General features: G+C 44.9%; 1 protein-coding gene and 1 pseudogene across 1 annotated transcript; one reads left to right on the top strand and one right to left on the bottom strand.

The window, feature by feature from the left end:
- Window positions 1-1,932: 1,932 nt before the first annotated feature.
- LOC123042535 (geraniol 8-hydroxylase-like) lies at window positions 1,933-16,808 on the bottom strand (annotated as a pseudogene).
- A 3,704-nt stretch (window positions 16,809-20,512) lies between these two features.
- LOC123042534 (uncharacterized) lies at window positions 20,513-21,054 on the top strand. Its single transcript, XM_044464967.1, has one exon. It carries the CDS (start codon window positions 20,513-20,515, stop codon window positions 20,903-20,905), a length of 393 nt encoding a protein of 130 aa, XP_044320902.1. The 3' UTR covers window positions 20,906-21,054.
- Window positions 21,055-21,510: the final 456 nt, after the last annotated feature.

The raw sequence follows: 21,510 nt of genomic DNA, 5'->3' as shown, positions 1-21,510 counted from the left end.
TCGTAGAATATGTAGGAACCAATATGGGCATCCAGGTTCCGCTATTGGTTATTGACCGAGAATAGTTCTAGGTCATGTCTACATAGTTCTCGAACCCGTAGGGTCCGCACGCTTAATGTTACGATGACAGTTTTATTATGAGTTTATAAGTTTTGATGTACTGAAGTTTGTTCGGAGTCCCGGATATGATCACAGACATGACGAGGAGTCTCGAAATGGTCGAGACATAAAGATTGATATATTGGACGACTATATTCGGACACCGGAAGTGTTCCGGACGTTGTCGGAGAAAACCGGAGTGCCGGAGGGTTACCGGAAAACCCCGGGGAGAGATAATGGGCCACATGGGCCTTGGTGGAAAGAGAGAGGGGCGGCCAGGGTGGGCCGCGTGCCCCCTCTCCCTCTGGTCCGAATTGGACTAGGAGGGGGGGGCGGCGCCCCCCTCTTTCCTTCCCCCTCTCCCCCTTCCTTCCCCTCCTAGTAGGAGTAGGAAAGGGGGAGTCCTACTCCTACTAGGAGGAGGACTCCTCCTCCTTGGCGCGCCCACAAGGGCTGGCCGGCCTCCCCCCTCCCTCCTTTATATACGGGGGGCACGGGGCACCCCATGACACACAAGTTGATCTACGGATCGTTCCTTAGCCATGTGCGGTGCCTCCCTCCACCATATTCCACCTCGGTCATATCGTCGCGGAGTTTAGGCGAAGCCCTACGCCGGTAGAACATCATCATCGTCACCACGCCGTCGTGCTGACGGAACTCATCCCCGAAGCTTTGCTGGATCGGAGCCCGGGGATCGTCATCGAGCTGAACGTGTGCTGAACTCGGAGGTGCCGTACGTTCGGTGCTTGGATCGGTCGGATCGTGAAGACGTACGACTACATCAACCGCGTTGTCATAACGCTTCCGCTTAAGGTCTACGAGGGTACGTGGACAACACTCTCCCCTCTCGTTGCTATGTCATCACCATGATCTTGCGTGTACGTAGGATTTTTTTTGAAATTACTACGTTCCCCAACACTATTCTCATCCCGGCATACAGATGCAATAACACCCCTATTACCATTCCTAGCAACTGCCTTATCCACATTAAATTTATGTACTTTGGAATCTGTATAAGATTTTAATGTGAAATATTTTGGATGTAAGTATTATCGAACGTTGGAGAGGATACTTCTCATGGTGTCGAATTATGCACAATGAAATTTTAGAGTCTTTGAATGGTGTAGGTATTCCTATATGAAATATACATACCTTATTTCCTTTTTGTGAGAACAATCACTATTGTTCCAACATACTCCCTCCATTCCAAAATGTAGTGCTTCCTCTATTTCTGTGCTTCAACTTTGACCATCAATTTAATCAACGAGACCGAACTGCGGCGGGAGCAAAATTTATACCAGTGAATTTTCTTTCCCACCACATTCGGTCTCATTGGTTAAATTTATGGTCAAAATTAGACCTCGGTAAGCACGGGCGCACTATATTTTGGAATGGAGGGAGTGATACTTAAGGTGTAAAGGTGACACTGCCCTATTAATCTAATCATTTTTCTTCTCTTTAAGGCTCTGAATACTATCTCATGGGAATCCGATACTACTAGTATCGCATGTGAATGAAGTGTTGTATTTTTTCATTGACACATTGAACTTTTTGCAACATGGAGTTACACAAACCTCAAAAGTTAATTTGGATGTATAGGATGGCTTGTATGAATATCTTTGTATGATCAGCATCTTAGTAACACAACATATCTCCCCGCAAAAAGGAAAAAAGATATCATTCATCTTACGTAGTGCGAGAAAGTCAAGTTTTCTAGAATAATTATTTAATTATCACATAAATAATGGCAAAAATTCCATGGATGATACGTTGCAATTATTACATATTGAAAACATCTAAAGCAACCTTACTAGGGACACATCTTTTATGAATTCAAACCGGTGTTGGTACAATACAAAGAGGCACGACCTTCCACTAGTGCAGAACCGGGCTATAGCACCGGCTCATAAGGGCCATTAGTGCCGGTTCTATAACCGGTACTAAAGGGGGGACCTTTGGTCCCCCCCCTTTAGTACCGGTTCGGCACGAACCGCCACTGAAGTGCCACCACGTGGCACAAGCCAGGACCGGGTGCGGGGAGACCTATAGTACCGGTTGGTAACACCAACCGGTACTAAATGTTCGGGGGGTTTTGGTTTTATTTTTTATTTTCCTTTAGTTTTGTGTTTTCAATTTAATTTAGAGATTGTTTTTACATTACAATGAGTTGTTAAATCATTAGGTGAAAGTACCCGCAGATTAGTTTCAACTGGATGCATGCATGGATCCTAGCTAAGTGATCAAAGTATATATGCCATATCCATATATATTACTTGATCACTTATATTAGGTGAGCAAGTAATTAATATGGATATGGCATATATATACTTGATCACTTAGCTAGCTAGGATCCATCTAGTTGAAACTAATGTGTGGTTTCTTTCATAAATGATATAATAACTCATCATCATCATATTAATATAAAAACTATTGCATCATATATATCATCACCAACAAGTTAACAATATACAAGTAAACTAATGTACTAAGTTATTTAAATATTGGATAGCAGGTGTAATAGATGAGTTTTCGTCCGAAACCCTGATACTTCCTAAGAGATTGTCCAGTTTGTACACGAAGTGCATCCAGTTTTTGCCCTAACCCTCTCTACTTTTTTGCACATGCTATGCGGGTGAAATGATGATACCTTGCCAAGTTTCAACCTTTTCAGAGTTCATTTTGTAGTGCCTTTCAGTTTCATAGTGATTTAGCTCTGAAAACAAATCAGTAAATGCATCAAAAATAGCAAATTATGTTAGAAAGGTTTGAAAGTTGATGATGTGGATTTGAATTATTCATCCGAGCGCAAAAAAAGTCTGGAGTTGTACTAAGTTATTAAAATATTGAATAGCCGGTGTAACAGATGAGTTTTCGTCTGAAACCCTGATACTTCCTAAGAGATTGTCCAGTTTGTACACGAAGTGCATCCAGTTTTTGCCGCAACCCTCTCAACTTTTTTGCACATGCTATGCAGTGAAATGATGATACCTTGCCAAGTTTCAACCTTTTTAGAGTTCATTTTATAGTGTTTTTCACTTTCACAGTGATTTAGCTCTGAAAACAAATCAGTAAATGCATCGAAAATAGCAAATTATGTCAGAAAGGTTTGAAAGTTGATGACGTGGATTTGAATTGTTCATCTAAATGCAAAACAAGTCCGGAGTTGTACTAAGTTATTAAAATATTGAATAGCCGGTGTAACAGATGGGTTTTCATCCGAAACCCTGATACTTCCTAAGAGATTGTCCAGTTTGTACACGAAGTGCATCCAGTTTTTGCCCTACCCTCTCTACTTTTTTGCACATGCTATGCGGGTGAAATGATGATACCTTGCCAAGTTTCAACCTTTTCAGAGTTCATTTTGTAGTGCTTTTCACTTTCATGGTGATTTAGCTCTGAAAACAAATCAGTAAATGCATCAAAAATAGCAAATTATGTCAGAAAGGTTTGAAAGTTGATGATGTGGATTTGAATTGTTCATCTGAACGCAAAAAAAAAATCTGGAGTTGTACTAAGTTATTAAAATATTGAATAGGCAGTGTAACAGATGAGTTTTCGTCCGAAACCCTGATATTTCCTAAGAGATTGTCCAGTTTGTACATGAAGTACATCCAGTTTTTGCCGTAACCCTCTCTATTTTTTTGCACATGCTATGCGGGTGAAATGATGACACCTTTCCAAGTTTCAACCTTTTCAGAGTTCATTTTGTAGTGCTTTTTCACTTTCACGGTGATTTATCTCTGAAAATAAATCAGTAAATGCATCGAAAATAGCAAATTATGTCAGAAAGGTTTTAAAGTTGATGACGTGGATTTGAATTGTTCATCTGAATGCAAAAAAAGTCCGGAGTTGTACTAAGTTATTAAAATATTGAATAGCCGGTGTAACAAATGAGTTTTCGTCCGAAACCTTGATATTTCCTAAGAGATTGTCCAGTTCGAATCGGCTCTTGTGTAAACATGTAAAAATATACATAAAATATATTGTTCAGTACCGCCTTTCAGCCGAAACGCACTACTGCTACAGAGAAATACATCAAAAATACATTGATCATCAATGATCTTTTTGTGTACAATCTGAATTGTCAATATGAGTCCTCTCCGGTAGGAACCGGAGAAGACTCATATTGCAGCCACAAATTCTACACATAGAGTTCAATGAAGACCAAGTGGTTGTGATAGTTTGATAAGTAACATATTTAAGGTGGTAAAAACTCTGTTAGCGGAGCAAGGTGGGACTAAAAAACCGCTGTCAACTAGGAACCTCTAGTAACGGTTTGTGGCATGAACCGGTACTAAAGGTGCCGGTGGGCCCCCAGCCTGACCACAGACTGCAACAACCACTTAATACCGGTTCGTGGCTTGAACCAGTACTAAAGGGTCGCCATGAACCGGTACTAATGATCTCTGCCCCTAGCCGTTTGGACCGGCACTAATGATCACATTAGTGCCGGTTTTGTTACAAACCGGGACTAATGTGCTTCACATTAGGCCCTTTTTCTACTAGTGTTCGTTAGTGATAGGACAAACTTTTCTTCCATATTAATTCCATCCCTTTCAAACTCAATAGGGAAACTCCATTTAAACTGATTTAACAATGAAGCGAGGATCAAATGCACCGTTCTAATAGCCAATGGCATTCCAGGGCAGATCCGACGTCCAACACCAAATGGAAGGAGCTCAAAATCAGCACCCCTAAAGTCAATTGTTGAACCCAAGAACCTCTCTGGCATATGCTTCTTAGGCTCAGACCATACATCTTTATCTCAACCTATCGCCCATACGTTTATGAAAACACGTGAATCTTTAGGTATTGTGTAACCTTCTATTTCCACTGTCCTCTCAGGTTTGTGTGGCAACAAGAGTGGCCCGGGAGGATGAAGTCGAAAAGTCTCTTTTATGACAGCTTGGAGATAGGGCAACCGAACAATATCATCTTCTTCAATGTTTCTTTTGAAGCCAATAACTTCTGCAAGTTCGTTGCAAGCGCTGGACATTGATGATGGGTTTTGGAGAAGCTCTTGCATTGCCCATTCCACTATGCTAGAGCTTGTGTCACTACCAGCAGAGAACAAATCCTAACATGAAAAATATAATGTCATGTTTATAGTCTAGTAAAAATAGCTATTTAGATACACTAAACAAGCACCACATAGAGTATAATTGATTATTTGTTGTAGAAGAACTTAAATTTTCTTTGAACTACGCACAGCGGTACTATTTGAACTTCAATTTTATTTGCTATGTCGTGGAATTTTGAAGTACGTTAATATCTTTTATGTCCTTGCTAACTGGAAAATTATGGTTACTGGGAGGAGTGATCGTAGCATCTGTCAGTCCAGCAGGTCCTTGCTGTCCTCGCGCGCCACCACATCGAGGAGCACGTCAAGGAAGTCGTTCTTCCTGGGCTGGCTGGCGTCGTGGCTGCGCAGCCTCTGGTCCACCTCGGCGTCGAACACCACATGCAGCCGTGCGAGCAGCCGCGCCAGCCACCGGCGGGTGCCCTGCAGGTCGGTCGGCGAGCAGCGGGAAGAAGTCTCACATGTTGGGGCTCCCCACGGCCTGCATGATGGCCGTCACCACCTGTTGGAACTCGAGCGGCCGCGGCCGTTGAGGCTCGTCAGGTCGGTGGAGAAGATGGTGCGGGAGAGGACGTTCAAGCTCGTCATGAATGCCACGTGGATGATGTTCACCGGCGAGCCCTCGCGCGCCAGCCGCGCGACGTGGTCCACGAGCTCCCGTACCTTGTCGCTCCGGAGGTGGCGCAATGTGTCGAGCCGGTGTGGGGCGAAGAGCTCCGTGGCCATCATCTTGCGCAGTGCATGCCACCGCGGCGCAGGGGGCAGCCAGGCCACAGAGCCCGGCGCGTGCTCACCGGTGGCGTCAGGCATGGACCGGGCGGCGAACGCGGAGTCGTGGCGCTGTAGGAACTCCCGGGCCATGGCGGGGGAGGAGACAGATGTCTATTACACAACCTTCTTCTTGTAGACGTTGTTGGGCCTGCAAGTGCACAGGTTTGTAGGACAGTAGCAAATTTCCCTCCAGTGGATGACCTAAGGTTTATCAATCCGTAGGAGGCATAGGATGAAGATGGTCTCTCTCAAGAACCCTGCAACCAAATAACAAAGAGTCTCTTGTGTCCCCAACACACCCAATACAATGGTAAATTGTATAGGTGCACTAGTTCGGCGAAGAGATGGTGATACAAGTGCAAAATAGATAGTAGATAAAGGTTTTTGTATTCTGAAATAATAAAAACAGCAAGGCAACGAGCGATAAAAGTGAGCGTAAATGGTATTGCAATGGTAGGAAACAAGGCCTAGGGTTCATACTTTCACTAGTGCAAGTTCTCTCAACAATAATAACATAGATAGATCATATAACAAGCCCTGAACATGCAACAAAGATTCACTCCAAAGCCACTAATAGCGGAGAACAAACTTAGAGATTATGGTAGGGTACGAAACCACCTCAAAGTTATTCTTTCGGATCGATCTATAAAAGAGTTAGTACTAGAATAACACCTTAAGACACAAATCAACCAAAACCCTAATGTCACCAGGATACTCCATTGTCACCTCAAGTATCCGTGGGCATGATTATACGATATGCGTCACACAATCTCAGATTCATCCAACCGACATAAAAGTACTTCAAAGAGTGCCCCAAAGCTACTACTAGAGAGTCAAGAACGTGTGCCAACCCTATGCATAGGTTCCGAATGTCACGAAACCCGCAAGTTGATCACCAAAACATAAATCAAGAGGCACATGATATCCCATTGTCACCACAGATAAGCACGACAAGACATATATCAAGTGTTCTCATAAAATACTCAATCCGATAAGATAAGTTCAAAGGGGAAACTCAATTCATCACAAGAGAGTAGAGGGGGAGAAACATCATAAGATCCAACTACAATAGCAAAGCTCGGGATACATCAAGATCGTGCCATAGAGGGAACACGAGAGAGAACATGAGAGAGAGAGAGAGAGATCAAACACATAGCTACTGGTACATACCCTCAGCCCCGAGGGTGAACTACTCCCTCCTCGTCATGGAGAGCGTCGGGATGATGAATATGGCCACCTGTGAAGGATCCCCCCTCCGACAGGGTGCCGGGAAGGGCTCCCGAGAGGTTTTTGGTGGCTACAGAGGCTTGTAGCGGCGGAACTCCCGATCTATCTTGATTTCTGATGGTTTTAGGGTACGTAGGGTTATATAGGTGAAAGAAGTCGGTCGAGGGGTGCTCGAGGGGCCCACGAGATAGGGGGCCGCCACCATGTAAGGGGGGCAGGCCCTCCTATCTTGTGGCCTCCTCGAGGCTCTTCTGACATGAACTCCAAGTCTCCCGGATCATAATCTTCCAAAAAATCACGTTGCCGAAGGTTTCATTCCGTTTGATATTCCTTTTCTTCGAAATACTGAAACAGGCAATAAAACAGCAATATGGGCTGGGCCTCCGGTTAGTAGGTTAGTCCCAAAAATGATATAAAAGTGTATAATAAAGCCCATAATCATTCAAAACAGGTAATATAATAGCATGGAACAATCAAAAATTATAGATACGTTGGAGACGTATCAAGCATCCCCAAGCTTAATTCCTGCTCGTCCTCGAGTAGGTAAATGATAAAAACAGAATTTTTGATGTGGAATGCTACCTAGGATGCTTCTCAAACTAATTTCTCTTTATTGTGGCATGAATGTTCAGATCCAAATGAATACTAAATAAAAGTTCATATTGACATAAGAAATAGTAATACTTCAAGCATACTAATCAAAGTAATCATGTCTTCTCAAAATAACATGGTTAAAGAAAGTTATCCCTACAAAATCACATAGTCTGACTGTTGCTCTATCTTCATCACACAAAGTATTTAATCATGCACAACCCCGATGACAAGCCAAGCAATTGTTTCATACTTTAATAATCTCAAACCCTTTCAACTTTCACGCAATACATGAGCGTGAGCCATGGACATAGCACTATATGTGGAATAGAATGGTGGTTTTGGAGAAGACAAAAAGGAGAAGATAGTCTCACATCAACTAGGCGTACCAACGGGCTATGGAGATGCCCATTAATAGATATCAATGTGAGTGAGTAGGGATTTCCATGCAACGGATGCACTAGAGCTATAAATATATGAAAGCTCAACAAAAGAAACTAAGTGGGTGTGCATCCAACTCGCTTGCTCATGAAGACCTAGGGCACTTTTGAGGAAGCCCATCATTGGAATATACAAGCCAAGTTCTATAATGAAAAATTCCCACTAGTATATGAAAGTGACAACAAATGAGACTCTCTATCATGAAGATCATGGTGCTACCTTGAAGCACAAGTGTGGAAAAAGAGATAGTAGCATTGTCCCTTCTCTCTTTTTCTCTCATTTCTTTTCTTTTTCTTTTTCTCTTCTTTTCTTTCTTTCTTTGGCCTTTTTTTTCTTTTTGGCCTTTCTCCTTTTTTTTCTTCTTTTTCTTTTTTTTCTTTTTGTAAAGTCCGAAGTCTCATCCCGACTTCTGGGGGAATCATAGCCTTCATCATCCTTTCCTCACTAGGACAATGCTCTAATAATGAAGATCATCACACTTTTATGGATTTACAACTCAAAGCTAGAACAAGATATGACTCTATATGAATGCCTCTGGCGGTGTACCGGGATATGCAATGAATCAAGAGCGACATGTATGAAAATTATGAAGATGGCCTTGCCACAAATACAATGTCAACTACATGATCATGCAAAAAGCAATATGACAAAAGTAATGCGTGTCATATGAACGAAATGGTGGAAAGTTGCATGGAAATATATCTCGGAATGGCTATGGAAATGCCATAATAGGTAGGTATGGTGGTTGTTTTGAGGAAGATAAATGGTGGGTGTATGGTACCGGCAAAAGTTGCGCGGTACAAAAGAGGCTAGCAATGGTGGAAGGGTGAAAGGGTGCGTATAATCCATGGACTCAACATTAATCAAAAGAACTCATATACTTGTTGCAAAAATTTAGAAGTCACCAAAAACCAAAGTACTATGCTCATGCTCCTAGGGGGATAGATTGGTAGGAAAAGACCATCGCTCGTCCCCGACCGCTACTCATAAGGAAGACAATCAATAAATAAAATTATGATCCAACTTCATCACAAAAAGGTTCACCACACGTGCATGCTACAGGAATCACAAACTTCAACACAAGCATTCTTTAAATTCATAATCACCCAACTAGCATGACTTTAATATCACTACCTCCATATCTCAAAACAATTATTAAGCATCAAGTCGATCATAGCATCCAATTCACTTCCTATGATAGTTTTCATTCAAATTACCATGCTGTTTAAGACTCTCAAAATAATATAAGTGAAGCATGAGAGACTAGCAATTTCTACAAAATATAACCACCGTTGTGCTCTAAAAGATATAAGTGAAGCACTAGAGCAAATGACAAACTACTCCGAAAGATATAAGTGAAGATCAATGAGTAGCTAAATAATTATGCAACTATATGAAGACTCTCTCTCATTAAAGAATTTCAGATCTTGGTATCTTATTCAAACAGCAAGCAAAACAAAATAAATGACATTGCAAGGATAGCACAACTCATGTGAAGAAGCAAAAACTTAGGCTCAACCGATACTAACCTATAGTTGTTGAAGAAGAAAGGTGGGATGCCTACCGGGGCATCCCCAAGCTTAGATGCTTGAGACTTCTTGAAATTTTATCTTGGGGTGCCTTGGGCATCCCCAAGCTTGAGCTTTTGTGTCTCCTTAATTCCTCTCATATCATGGTTTCTTCTTTTTTATCAAAAAGCTTCATTGACAACAAACTCAACAAGAACTCGTGAGATCGGTTAGTATAAACCAATGCAAAACCTTATCATTTTCTACTATAACAAATCACTTAAATATTAAACATTGCATACTAAATGCCTCTGCATATTTAATACTCCTATCCTCAAATAGAATCATTAAACAAGCAAACATATGCAAACAATGCAACCATAACAGCAATCTGCCAAAACAGTACAGTCTGTAAAGAATGCAAGAGTATCAATACTTCCCTGACCCAAAAATTATGAACTAAAATTCCCACTGTAATAAAATTTTCAGATCTCAATATGCTAAAAGATTCAACGTTATACCATTCTCTGACTTTTCTAGGGAATTTTTGCAACAGCGGTAAACTTTCTGTTTTCAAACAGCAACATGTATACTAGCAAAACAAGCATGGCAAAGGCTATCCTTGACATTTTTTATTGAAATTAAAGGTGCAAAACATTATTCTAACTAAAAGCAAACAAAAACTAACAAAAGAAAATGACGCTCCAAGCAAAACACATATCATGTGCCGAATAAAAATATAGCTCCAAGTAAAGTTACCGATGAACGAAGACGAAAGAGGGGATGCCTTCCGGGGCATCCCCAAGCTTAGGCTCTTGGTTGTCCTTTAATATTACCTTGGGGTGCCTTGGTCATCCCCAATCTTAGGCTCTTTCCACTCCTTATTCCATAGTCCATCGAATCTTTACCCAAAACTTGAAAACTTCAACCACACAAAACTCAAAACAAAACTCGTAAGCTCCATTAGCATAAGAAAATAAAACCACCACTTAGGTACTGTAATGAACTCATTCTAAATTCATATTGGTGTAATATCTACTTTACTCTAACATCTCTATGGTTCATACCACTTAATACTACCCATAGATTCATCAAAATAAGCAAACAACACATAGAAAACAGAATCTGTCAAAAACAGAACAGTCTGTAGTAATATGTATAAACCATATACCTCTGGAACCCCAAAAATTATGAACTAAATTGCTGGACCTGAGTAATTTATCTATTAATCATCTGCAAAAAGAATCAACCTAAAAGCACTCTCCAGTAAACAATGGCAGCTAATCTCGTGAGCGCAAAAGTTTCTGTTTTTTACAGCAAGATCACATAAACTTCCCCCAAGTCTTCCCAAAGGTTCTACTTGGCACTTTATTGAAACAAAAGCTATAAAACATGATTACTACAGTAGCATAATCATGTTAACACACAAAAACAGTAAGGTTAAATATTGGGTTGTCTCCCAACAAGTGCTTTTCTTTAATGCCTTTCTAGCTAGGCATGATGATGGCAATGATGCTCACATAAAAGATAAGAATTGAAACATAACGGGAGCATCATGAAGCATATGACTAGCACATTTAAGCCTAACCCACTTCCTATGCATAGGGATTTTGTGAGCAAAAAACTTATGGGAACAATAATCAACTAGTGTAGGAAGGTAAAACAAGCATAGCTTCAGAATTTTCAACACATAGAGAGGAAACTTGATATTATTGCAATTCCTACAAGCATATATTCCTCCCTCATAATAATTTTCAGTAGCATCATGAATGAATTCAACAATATAACCAGCACCTAAAGCATTCTTTTCATGATCTACTAGCATAGAAAATTTACTATTCTCCACATAAGCAAAATTCTTCTCATGAATAGTGGGAACAAACTCAACAAAATGATTATCATGTGAGGCATAATCCAATTGAAAACTAAAATCATGATGACAAGTTTCATGGTTATCATTATTCCTAATAGCATACAAGTCATCACAATAATCATCATAGATATCAACTTTGTTCTCATAATCAATTGGAACCTCTTCCGAAATAGTGGAATCATCACTAAATAAAGTTGACACTCTTCAAAATCCACTTTCATCAATATAATCACCATAAATAGGAGGCATGCATTCATCATAATAAATTTTATCATCAAAACATGGGGGACAAAAAATATCATAATCATCAAACATAGCTTCCCCAAGCTTGTGACTTTGCATATCATTAGCATCATGGATATTCAAGGAATTCATACTAACAACATTGCAATCATGCTCATCACACAAAGATCTACTACCAAACATTCTATAGATTTCTTCTTCTAGCACTTGAGCAAAATTTTCCTTTTCATCAAACTCATGAAAGATATCAAAAAGACGAAGCGTATGAGACAAACTTAACTCCATTTTTTTGTAATTTTTCTTTTATAAACTAAACTAGTGATAAAACAAGAAACAAAAAGATTTGATTGTAAGATCTAAAGATATACCTTCAAGCGCTAACCTCCCCGGCAACGGCGCCAGAAAAGAGCTTGATGTCTACTACACAACCTTCTTCTTGTAGACGTTGTTGGGCCTGCAAGTGCACAGGTTTGTAGGACAGTAGCAAATTTCCCTCCAGTGGATGACCTAAGGTTTATCAATCCATAGGAGGCATAGGATGAAGATGGTCTCTCTCAAGCAACCCTGCAACCAAATAACAAAGAGTCTCTTGTGTCCCCAACACACCCAATACAATGGTAAATTGTATAGGTGCACTAATTCGGCGAAGAGATGGTGCTACAAGTGCAAAATAGATAGTAGATAAAGGTTTTTGTAATCTGAAATAATAAAAACAGCAAGGTAACGAGTGATAAAAGTGAGCGTAAACGGTATTGCAATGGTAGGAAACAAGGCCTAGGGTTCATACTTTCACTAGTGCAAGTTATCTCGACAATAATAACATAGATAGATCATATAACAAGCCCTGAACATGCAACAAAGAGTCACTCCAAAGCCACTAATAGCGGAGAACAAACGTAGAGATTATGGTAGGGTACGAAACCACCTCAAAGTTATTCTTTCGGATCGATCTATAAAAGAGTTCGTACTAGAATAACACCTTAAGACACAAATCAACCAAAACCCTAATGTCACCTAGATACTCCATTGTCACCTCAAGTATCCGTGGACATGATTATACGATATGCATCACACAATCTCAGATTCATCCAACCAACACAAAGTACTTCAAAGAGTGCCCCAAAGTTTCTACCGGAGAGTCAAGAACGTGTGCCAACCCCTATGCATAGGTTTATGGGCGGAACCCGCAAGTTGGTCACCAAAACATACATTAAGAGGCACATGATATCCCATTGTCACCACAGATAAGAATGGCAAGACATACATCAAGTGTTCTCATAAAAGACTCAATCCGATAAGATAACTTCAAAGGGGAAACTCAATTCATCACAAGAGAGTAGAGGGGGAGAAACATCATAAGATCCAACTACAATAGCAAAGCTCGAGATACATCAAGATCATTCCATATAGGGAACACGAGAGAGAACACGAGAGAGAGAGATCAAACACATAGCTACTGGTACATACCCTCAGCCCCGAGGGTGAACTACTCCCTCCTCGTCATGGAGAGCGCCGGGATGATGAAGATGGCCACCGGTGAAGGATCCCCCCTCCGGTAGGGTGCCGGGAAGGGCTCCCGAGAGGTTTTTGATGGCTACAGAGGCTTGCGGCAGCGTAACTCCCGATCTATCTTGATTTCTGATGGTTTTAGGGTACGTAGGGTTATATAGGCGAAAGAAGTCGGTCGGGGGGTGCTCGAGGGGCCCACGAGACAGGGGGCCGCCACCCTGTAAGGGGGGCGCGCCCTCCTATCCCGTGGCCTCCTCGAGGCTCTTCTGACGTGAACTCCAAGTTTCCTGGATCATAATCTTCCAAAAGATCACGTTGCCGAAGGTTTCATTCCGTTTGGACTCCGTTTGATATTCCTTTTCTCCGAAATACTGAAACAGGCAATAAAACAACAATATGGGCTGGGCCTCCGGTTAGTAGGTTAGTCCCAAAAATGATATAAAAGTGTATAATAAAGCCCATAATCATTCAATAACAGGTAATATAATAGCATGGAACAATCAAAAATTATAGATACGTTGGAGAGGTATCAGAGACCACCACCATGGTGACCGTGCCGAGGCGCAGGGACATGAGAGGGCCGTGGGTATTGGCCAGGCGGGCGAGGGAGCGGTGCGGCTTCTCGCCGAGGAGGTGGAGGCTGCCGATGAGCGACAGTGGGAGGGGGCCCGGCGGGAGGCCGGAGCGCGCGAGAGAGAAGAGGTTCAGAGCATCTCCAACAGCCACGCTTTGTGCCGCGTGCTAAAAGCTAGTTTGTCGTGCGCCGTTCGGCTGGTTTTGCGCGGCCGCCAGCGCTGGCTCCAACAGCCGCGTTAAAATGCAGCGCGCGTGCCACTCCAGTAGCGCACAAAAAATGCAGCGCGCGCGACTCGCTGGGGCATTGCATTTGAAACATTCAAAATGCAATGAACATGACATATAAAATTTCACACAAACAAGTTGATGAATAGAAGTTCATGCCCACAAGTTCATCCAACCAGGTTCAAAATGCAAACCAAGTTCAAGACACAAACGAAAGACACATCAATCCTCTTCCTCGTCTTCGTCCTCATCTTCGGAAGACGATTCTTCCGCCTCCGAAGATGAATCTTCCTCCCTCTCCTCATCGCGCACCGCATCACGTGAAGCTCTGACGGTGTTGGCAAGATCTTCAATGGCATCTTTATGGGCATGTGTGTGAGGAGGCACATCGAAAGACATTCCGCCCATGGCAGCTGGAGGTGCACCCATGTCTCCCATGAGAGAAGCAAAACTCATGCCTCCCATGGCGGCCATAGCGCCGGGGGTGCTCCAAAGCCACCCATGCCTCCCATGGCACCTATAACGCCCATGGTACCTCCGAAGCTACCCAATGCACCCATGGCGCCAAGGCCACCGCCATCCATGCCGCCAAGGCCACCACCACCTATTGTGCCAAGGCCACCGCCACCCATTGCGCCAATGCCACTGCCACCCATTGCGCCAATGCCACCGCCACCCATTGCGTGAATCATGGCTCATTTTTGGATCAACACTTCTTCACGGGAAAGATTGACAAACTCTTTTTGCGCTTCATTGAGGTTAGATGTGTCCTAGAAGAACAAGTGCTTCTCCCATTCCAATAACTTGGCTCGCTCCTCCCTGGCCAACTTCCTCTCATCCAATGCCACTTTCCTTTCCTCGGCGGCCACCCTCCTCTCCTCGGCCGCCAACCTCCTCTCCTCGACCACGGCATCTTGGTTCCTTGCCATTTTCCTCACCTCATTGGCTTCTTTTCTTGCCTTCACAATAGCTTCCATAGCATTTTTGAGCTCATCATCTCCTTTCCTCTTCTTCTTTTTGGTTTTGTCTTTCTTGCACCCATCCGGTCGTTTTGGCTTCGAGTATGAAATCGAGTTGGGTATGGGGCTTCTCCTGCCGTCATCACTTGATGCATCCTCCTCCTCCTCATCATCATCATTCAACTCAATTGTTTGCTTGCGTTTGTTGCTCAAATGCAAATCATCCAAATCTCCACGCTTCTTCCATTTCTCATCATCCTTCAACAATTTATAGCAATGAGGCAAGGTAAAGACCCTTCCTTTCTTGATCTTCCCCTTCTTGGTTTTCCTCTCCTCTTCTTTGAACAAGTTTTATGCAATGTTGTACTACATGAAAACAAAGCAAGTTAGCACTTCGAACACCAACAACAAGTATGATGAACATGTATGAAATGCCACTTACTCTATCATCCTCATTTGTGCCACTTGGGTTCAACTTGTCAACCGCCTTTTGTGCGGCCGCCCACTTTTGACAATCCGAGTTGATTGTCGACCATCGGGACCAAAATGATCTCTCGGAGCAATCAATTCCACTCATGTTGTGAACATCAAAGTGTTCTTTCATCCGCCCCAATAAGCATCTCTACTTTGATCACCTCCAACGGATGGATCCCTCGACACTTGCAACCAAGTATTGCATAGTAAGATGTCATCGGCGTTGGTGTAATTGCCCGCTCTTCCTTTCGGCGCGTCGACAATGCCCTCACCCTCCTCGTCCACCTCGAACTCATGGTCTCCGAAATGCATGTCATTGGTTTGAGACCAATGAGAATTGTTGGAGCCAACACCCATAGTTGACATGTATGCATCATCGTTGAGACTACAAATTTTTTTGAACAATGCAAATAAGCTATCTATATGAATGCATTGAAAAAATAACAAGAAAAGAAAAGTTGGAAATAATTTCTACCTTGGGGGCATTTCATCGAACATGTTGTGCGCGTCGGCCGCCGGCTCAATGAGTGAGCTCGCTGGCGCTTCGGTAGCCGCCGCGCCCATCGCACGCCCTGCAAGCTTCTTCCTCATCGCCTTCGAGGTGCCGGAGCTGTCCGCCGCCTTGTTCTTCTTCGCCGATGTGTTGCCCTTCTTTGGCCGCGCCGCATTGGAGTGCTTCGAGGAGGGGGCGGCGTCTCGGGCCGGCGCCGGCGCGACGCCACCCACTGCCGAGGTCATCCGCGGCGGCATGAAGAGGCCACGCGCGAGGCCGATGGTCGGAGGAGCTCCGGCGGAGGCGAGGCCAACTCCCCCCGCGCTAGGGTTTGCGGCGGCGACAGCGGTGGAGGGGTCGCGGCTATATGATGTGGTGAGCGGGGTGCCGGCGCGTGGATCCATGGGTGCAGTTCGCCGGGGCCGGCGCGCGCGGGGCGTAGGAGGCGGAGAGGAGAGAGTGCGGCGCGAGCGCTCGAGTGTGCCGCGCGTGAAAGCGGGCGCCCTAAATACACCGCGCGAGATAGTGAATCCGACCGCGCGCCCAACTCCTTATACGACGCGCGCGGTTATTGCGCGCCCGCTGGAGCCACCCACAGGGTTGCACGTGCTAAAATGATCAAATTTGCGGCGCGGTGTTTGTTTAGCGCGGCTGTAGGAGATGCTCTGAGGAGGTAAACGGAGAGGAAAGAGACGACGAGCCATGCTAGCCACGGCACAAGCACGGCCACGGGCGCCATTGCTTGCTTCCTTTAATTTGCGCAGTTCAGCACACGACAGGAGCCTGGAATGAAACAACTGATCACTCGAGAGCGGCGATGGCGTGGACGAGCACACCTGCTCCCGGTACTTGTACCAATCGGACAGCGACGCGTTTCAGGCTGTATTGAATGCGGTCGTATAAACACACAACATCCGCATGCAACAGTGGAATATGAAGACGGTTCCGTGTAAACAAACGGTGGTCCCAATGTTTAGGCTACGAGCGACCGATTCAAAATTTAGAATCGTCCACTTTAAAAAAAATTCAAGTTTCATTGTTAAAAACTTAGTACGAGGCTACGAGCGACCGATTAAAATCAAATTTTGTGTCTAGGACTGACATAAAAAATTGCTTAAAATTAGCCCCCTCCGTTTCAAGATATTGTGTGCCCTCGGTTTCCGCGCTTCAACTTTGACCATAAATTTAATCAACGAGTCCGACTGCGGCGGGAGAAAAGTTATATAATTGAAAACTTCTTTAGAATACGAATTCACTGGTATAATTTTGGTCCCGCCGCTATCGGTCTCGGTGGTTAGATTCACTGTCAAAGTTGAATCTCGGAAAACGTGGGCGCGCTATATTTTGGAACGGAGGGAGTATCTCTAAAACTTGTTAACATTTGACAATTTTACATGCAAAAACCATAAGTTTCATAGTTGAAACTTAAAACTTTTTTACTTTTTTTTCTAGAACAGAGGGATTTTTTTACCGTGCATTCGTGCGGGATTCAACAACTTTATGAATCACGAGACAAATCGAACGGTCGGCACAGCTTGGCAGCTGAGTGCATCGCCGTGCTTGCGAATTTCTAAATCTAAGGAGGCCGGCTACATATTGCATTTGTGCGTACAAACTAGTATGTTTATACTCCCTCCGTCCAAAAATACTTGTCACTAAAATGGATGTATCTAGATGTATTTTAGTTGTAGATACATCTATTTTGATGACAAGTATTTTCGGACGAGGGAGTATAAAATAGGTTCAAGTTTATCGGAATGCATGTATGTTGATAATATTATATCTTTGCCGAGTAAAAAAAAAGTACGTCGCGTGTGACACGCCGGGTGTTGTGGGGACACTTTTTGCTCTTCAATCAACAAAGCAAACCCTCCACCGCGCCCTCTGGTACGACTGATAAGAAAAAAACGCGTCAAAGAAAAAGAACAATAAGAAAAAAAGAATTTTGTCAAACAGGAGCACGATATGCACATCGCTAAGCATAAAAAAAAGTAGCATGGACGAGGTCGCCCTCTCGTACGTTCATGTTCGAACCAGAAAACGCCGTCACTTCGCTTGGACGTCGGTCACATAACAGCGTGTGTAGCTGTCATAACTCATATGTATACGCATTAAATATGCTCACGTCCACCTCCGCTAATACCGCCTACCCCGTGTATCCCAAAGCCAACGGACGCATCACGATTCAGTGAGCAGGCGAGCTCGTCCGCGCCATCGAATTTCCGCTGATCACTCACCCAACGCTATTTATAATGCAAGTAGAGATCTTTGGACATCACGCATGATGAAATATTGCACCTGCACACGATATTACGGAGGGTTTCGTCGAATTGTGCTGAAAGACGCCGCCGGCATAAAGTTGGCAGTTGGGGGCTGTTTGGTTTACTACCAACACTTGCCCAGCCAAAAAATTGGCACACCGACGGGATTTGGCTGTAGTTTGGATCGAGGCCAAAATTTTGGCTCGCCCGGCTCGCCCTGAACGCCCCCGTTCTATATTCGCCAATTTATTGGCGTGGCAAGGGCGCAGAAAACGAGCGCCAAAATTTTGGCAACGGGGCTCTTTCTGTGCGTGTGCATTGTTTCCTGTTTAAGCGCAGAAGATAAGTGGCACTGTGGCGGATTAATCGGCTAATTAAGCGTTAGCCAAATTTTCTGTGGCTGGCTTCTTTACGTACGTGGTATCGTTTCTTTTTCCTTTTTATTTCCTGTATTATGAGATCAATGCGGCAGATTAAAACATGGCAATAAAACGTTGATAGAAGCCAAACAGTCACGCACTGACGCGCGTCTGTTACGTGGTTTTTGGTTGGATCAATTAATCATGTGTGACTGGCCGTGTAAATCATGATTAGTACAGCCCAACAACAGCCATGCAGTACTACGGAGATCAAATTTGCATGGTGACATATGTGAGTACACGTATTAAAACAAGATTTTTCTTTTGACATATTGGAACTAGTAGGTTTTCTATGTTTCTTGTTTTTTGTTAGTTTGTATTAAACCGTATCATAATTAATCAAAGTTGACAAACATTTTACCAACTCAGTTGGCTACAAACCAAATGGGCCTAGCAGTTTTGCCCAAATTTTGGTTGGTACAATGGCTATGATCCAAACAACAATAACTTACCAAATTTTTGGTCATGCCCTTGCTTTGGTCATGCCAAAAAATTGGTTGGGCAAGTTGGGGCTCAAACCAAACACACCCTTGGTGCATTCGACGCCGTGCTGAGTACAAGTGCAACTGCATGCATGCATGCCGCCGCTTAATTAGTTTGACCATTCGGGCGTCCACACGTACTCCTACGTACCTAAAGCCTGCTCAGGTGCAAGCCGCCGCTCCTACGCCTGAATATGTGACGCTTGTCAGCTCCTCCTTGGAGGCCATGGTGGGCAGGTGATGCGGCCATGGCGACTTCGACGCCCCAAGAGGTTCGTCCCCTGCGGCGGCGACGTTGGATCCGAGCAGAAGCTGGAGAAAGACCCGATCGCGTTTTTATTTTCAATCTGGGGTCCTCTTTGTAAAAGTCAGGGGCTTAGTTGTCTTTGCTATGTTTCTTATGGGTCCCTAGGTAAAATGTACTACCGCACCGCTATAGTAATGCACTACTAGGCCTTTCTAGGCCTTTCCAGTTCAAAAAAAAAAGTCACGCAAAGTCTTTTCAGCCTTTTTCCTCGGTCTCTTTTCTGTTTGTATACACGTGAAAATTACACCAACCTCTTCCGTTCCTGGATTAGAGGCTTAGAGCCGATTGGAATGCTTCAGAATTTCAACCGGATTCTGCTTTTTTAAGGGAAACATCACTGCTTTATTACCCAACGATATTCAAAGGGATCACTTTTGTGTTTTGCGGGTTATTCAAGGCGGTCGTGAGGCCAACTCCACCGCGCGACCCCAAATTGTCCGGTTTCATCCGTTTGAGATAAAATACAACCCAGCAGATGTATCCAAACGGACAAAGTTGTCCGCTGGTGTCCGTTTTTTATTCTCTCGACCCCAAACCCTGACCAAACTTGCGCTACAAATGGGGTTGGACGAACACAAAACAGACGCTGTAGTTGGTTGCTCTCGACCGCTCTTGTCCGCTCTATGGCCCACAAATCAGTGACTGCACATCCCGCTCGCTCCACTGGCCGCTGCCGCACGCCGCAGTCCCTCCGCCTCCCCGCTCGCTCCACTGGCCGCTGCCGCACGCCGCAGTCTCACCGGTCGACTCGCTCGCCGGTCACCGCGCGCCCACGCCAGCCGTCGTGTCCGCCGTCACTCGACTCGCGCCAGCCGCCGCGCCCGTCGCCGCGCGAGCCGTGCCAGCCCCGCGCCCGTCGCCGCGTCCGTGGCCGCGCGACCCGCGCCAGCCCCGCGTACGTTCCATCCCTGCCGCATTCATCTCCTTTGAGTAGCAGCTCTTCTCCTCTCCATTGTTTCTCTGCTCGAAGAAAGATGAAGCTCTCCATGCAGTCGCTGGCCCGGAAGCTCTCCATCCCATCGCCCAAGCGGGGCAAGAAGCAGCACCAGGACGGCGGCGGCAGCGGCAAGCGGGGCATCTCCCTGAGCGAGGCGCCGTCGTTCGTGTCCGCGTCGTCCTCCTACACCTCGTCGTCCACCGAGGACGCGCTGCCGAGGGCGTCGAAGCCGCGGTCGGTGCTGCCCGCGGAGATCTTGCGGCGGGAGCTGGAGGCTGTGCTCCGGCGGCTGGGCCATGACGAGCCGTCGGACGACGAGCTCGACGCCGTGGCGGCCTTCGCGGCCGCCGGGGAGGCCGGCCCCGAGGACGAGCTGATGGAGGCGTTCAATGTGTTCGACGCCGACGGCGACGATTTCATCGGCTTCTAGGACTTCGCGCGCATGATGATGGTGTCCACCACGGTGGCGGCCACCACATCGGCCGGCGGGGCGGCACGGCGAGGCGGCATGGCGAGCTCGGGGCGAGGCGGCGGCGCGCTGCGACGAGCCGGGGCGGACCGTTTGGGTCCCAGAGGCTTGTGTGCGCTGGGCGCAGCTGCCCCATCCGTCTGTCCGCCCCCCAGACGTCCGCCCAATCGCTCACCAAACGGACACACGCGGACGTCCGGATGGGGTAGCGCGGTGGAGTTGGCCTCACATCATCATGAGGCTCCAGGAGCCAAACATGCCTGCCTAATAAGTCAAAGACAGAGAAAATCACAACCTTCAAAATCTATAGCTCGAGCATTCCTTTAGAGCATCCACAAATGCACTTGCAAATCCAGTTCCTTAAATGTCCGTGGACGGGTCCGGACGGCCCTTTGTATTTGCCACCGGGCAGCCACACATCAAACGCAAACCCACAAATCCATGCATGTGGATCATATAGCACAAATTTATCACGATTCTACAGTTCAATAAAGCAACAAAAAAAATCATAATTCAACAGTTCGGACAAGGCAAAATGAAATTGAAGCTTGTGGATTACACCCAAG

Source organism: Triticum aestivum, chromosome 2B, assembly GCF_018294505.1.
Source record: "Triticum aestivum cultivar Chinese Spring chromosome 2B, IWGSC CS RefSeq v2.1, whole genome shotgun sequence".
Classification (NCBI taxonomy): Eukaryota; Viridiplantae; Streptophyta; class Magnoliopsida; order Poales; family Poaceae; genus Triticum; species Triticum aestivum.
Note: the sequence above shows the minus strand (reverse complement) of the source record. Positions and strands in the feature narration are given on the sequence as shown.

Coding starts and splice junctions, on each gene's coding strand:
- LOC123042534 (XM_044464967.1), top strand. CDS start 20,513: ATGAAGCTCTCCATGCAGTCGCTGGCCCGGAAGCTCTCCATCCCATCG.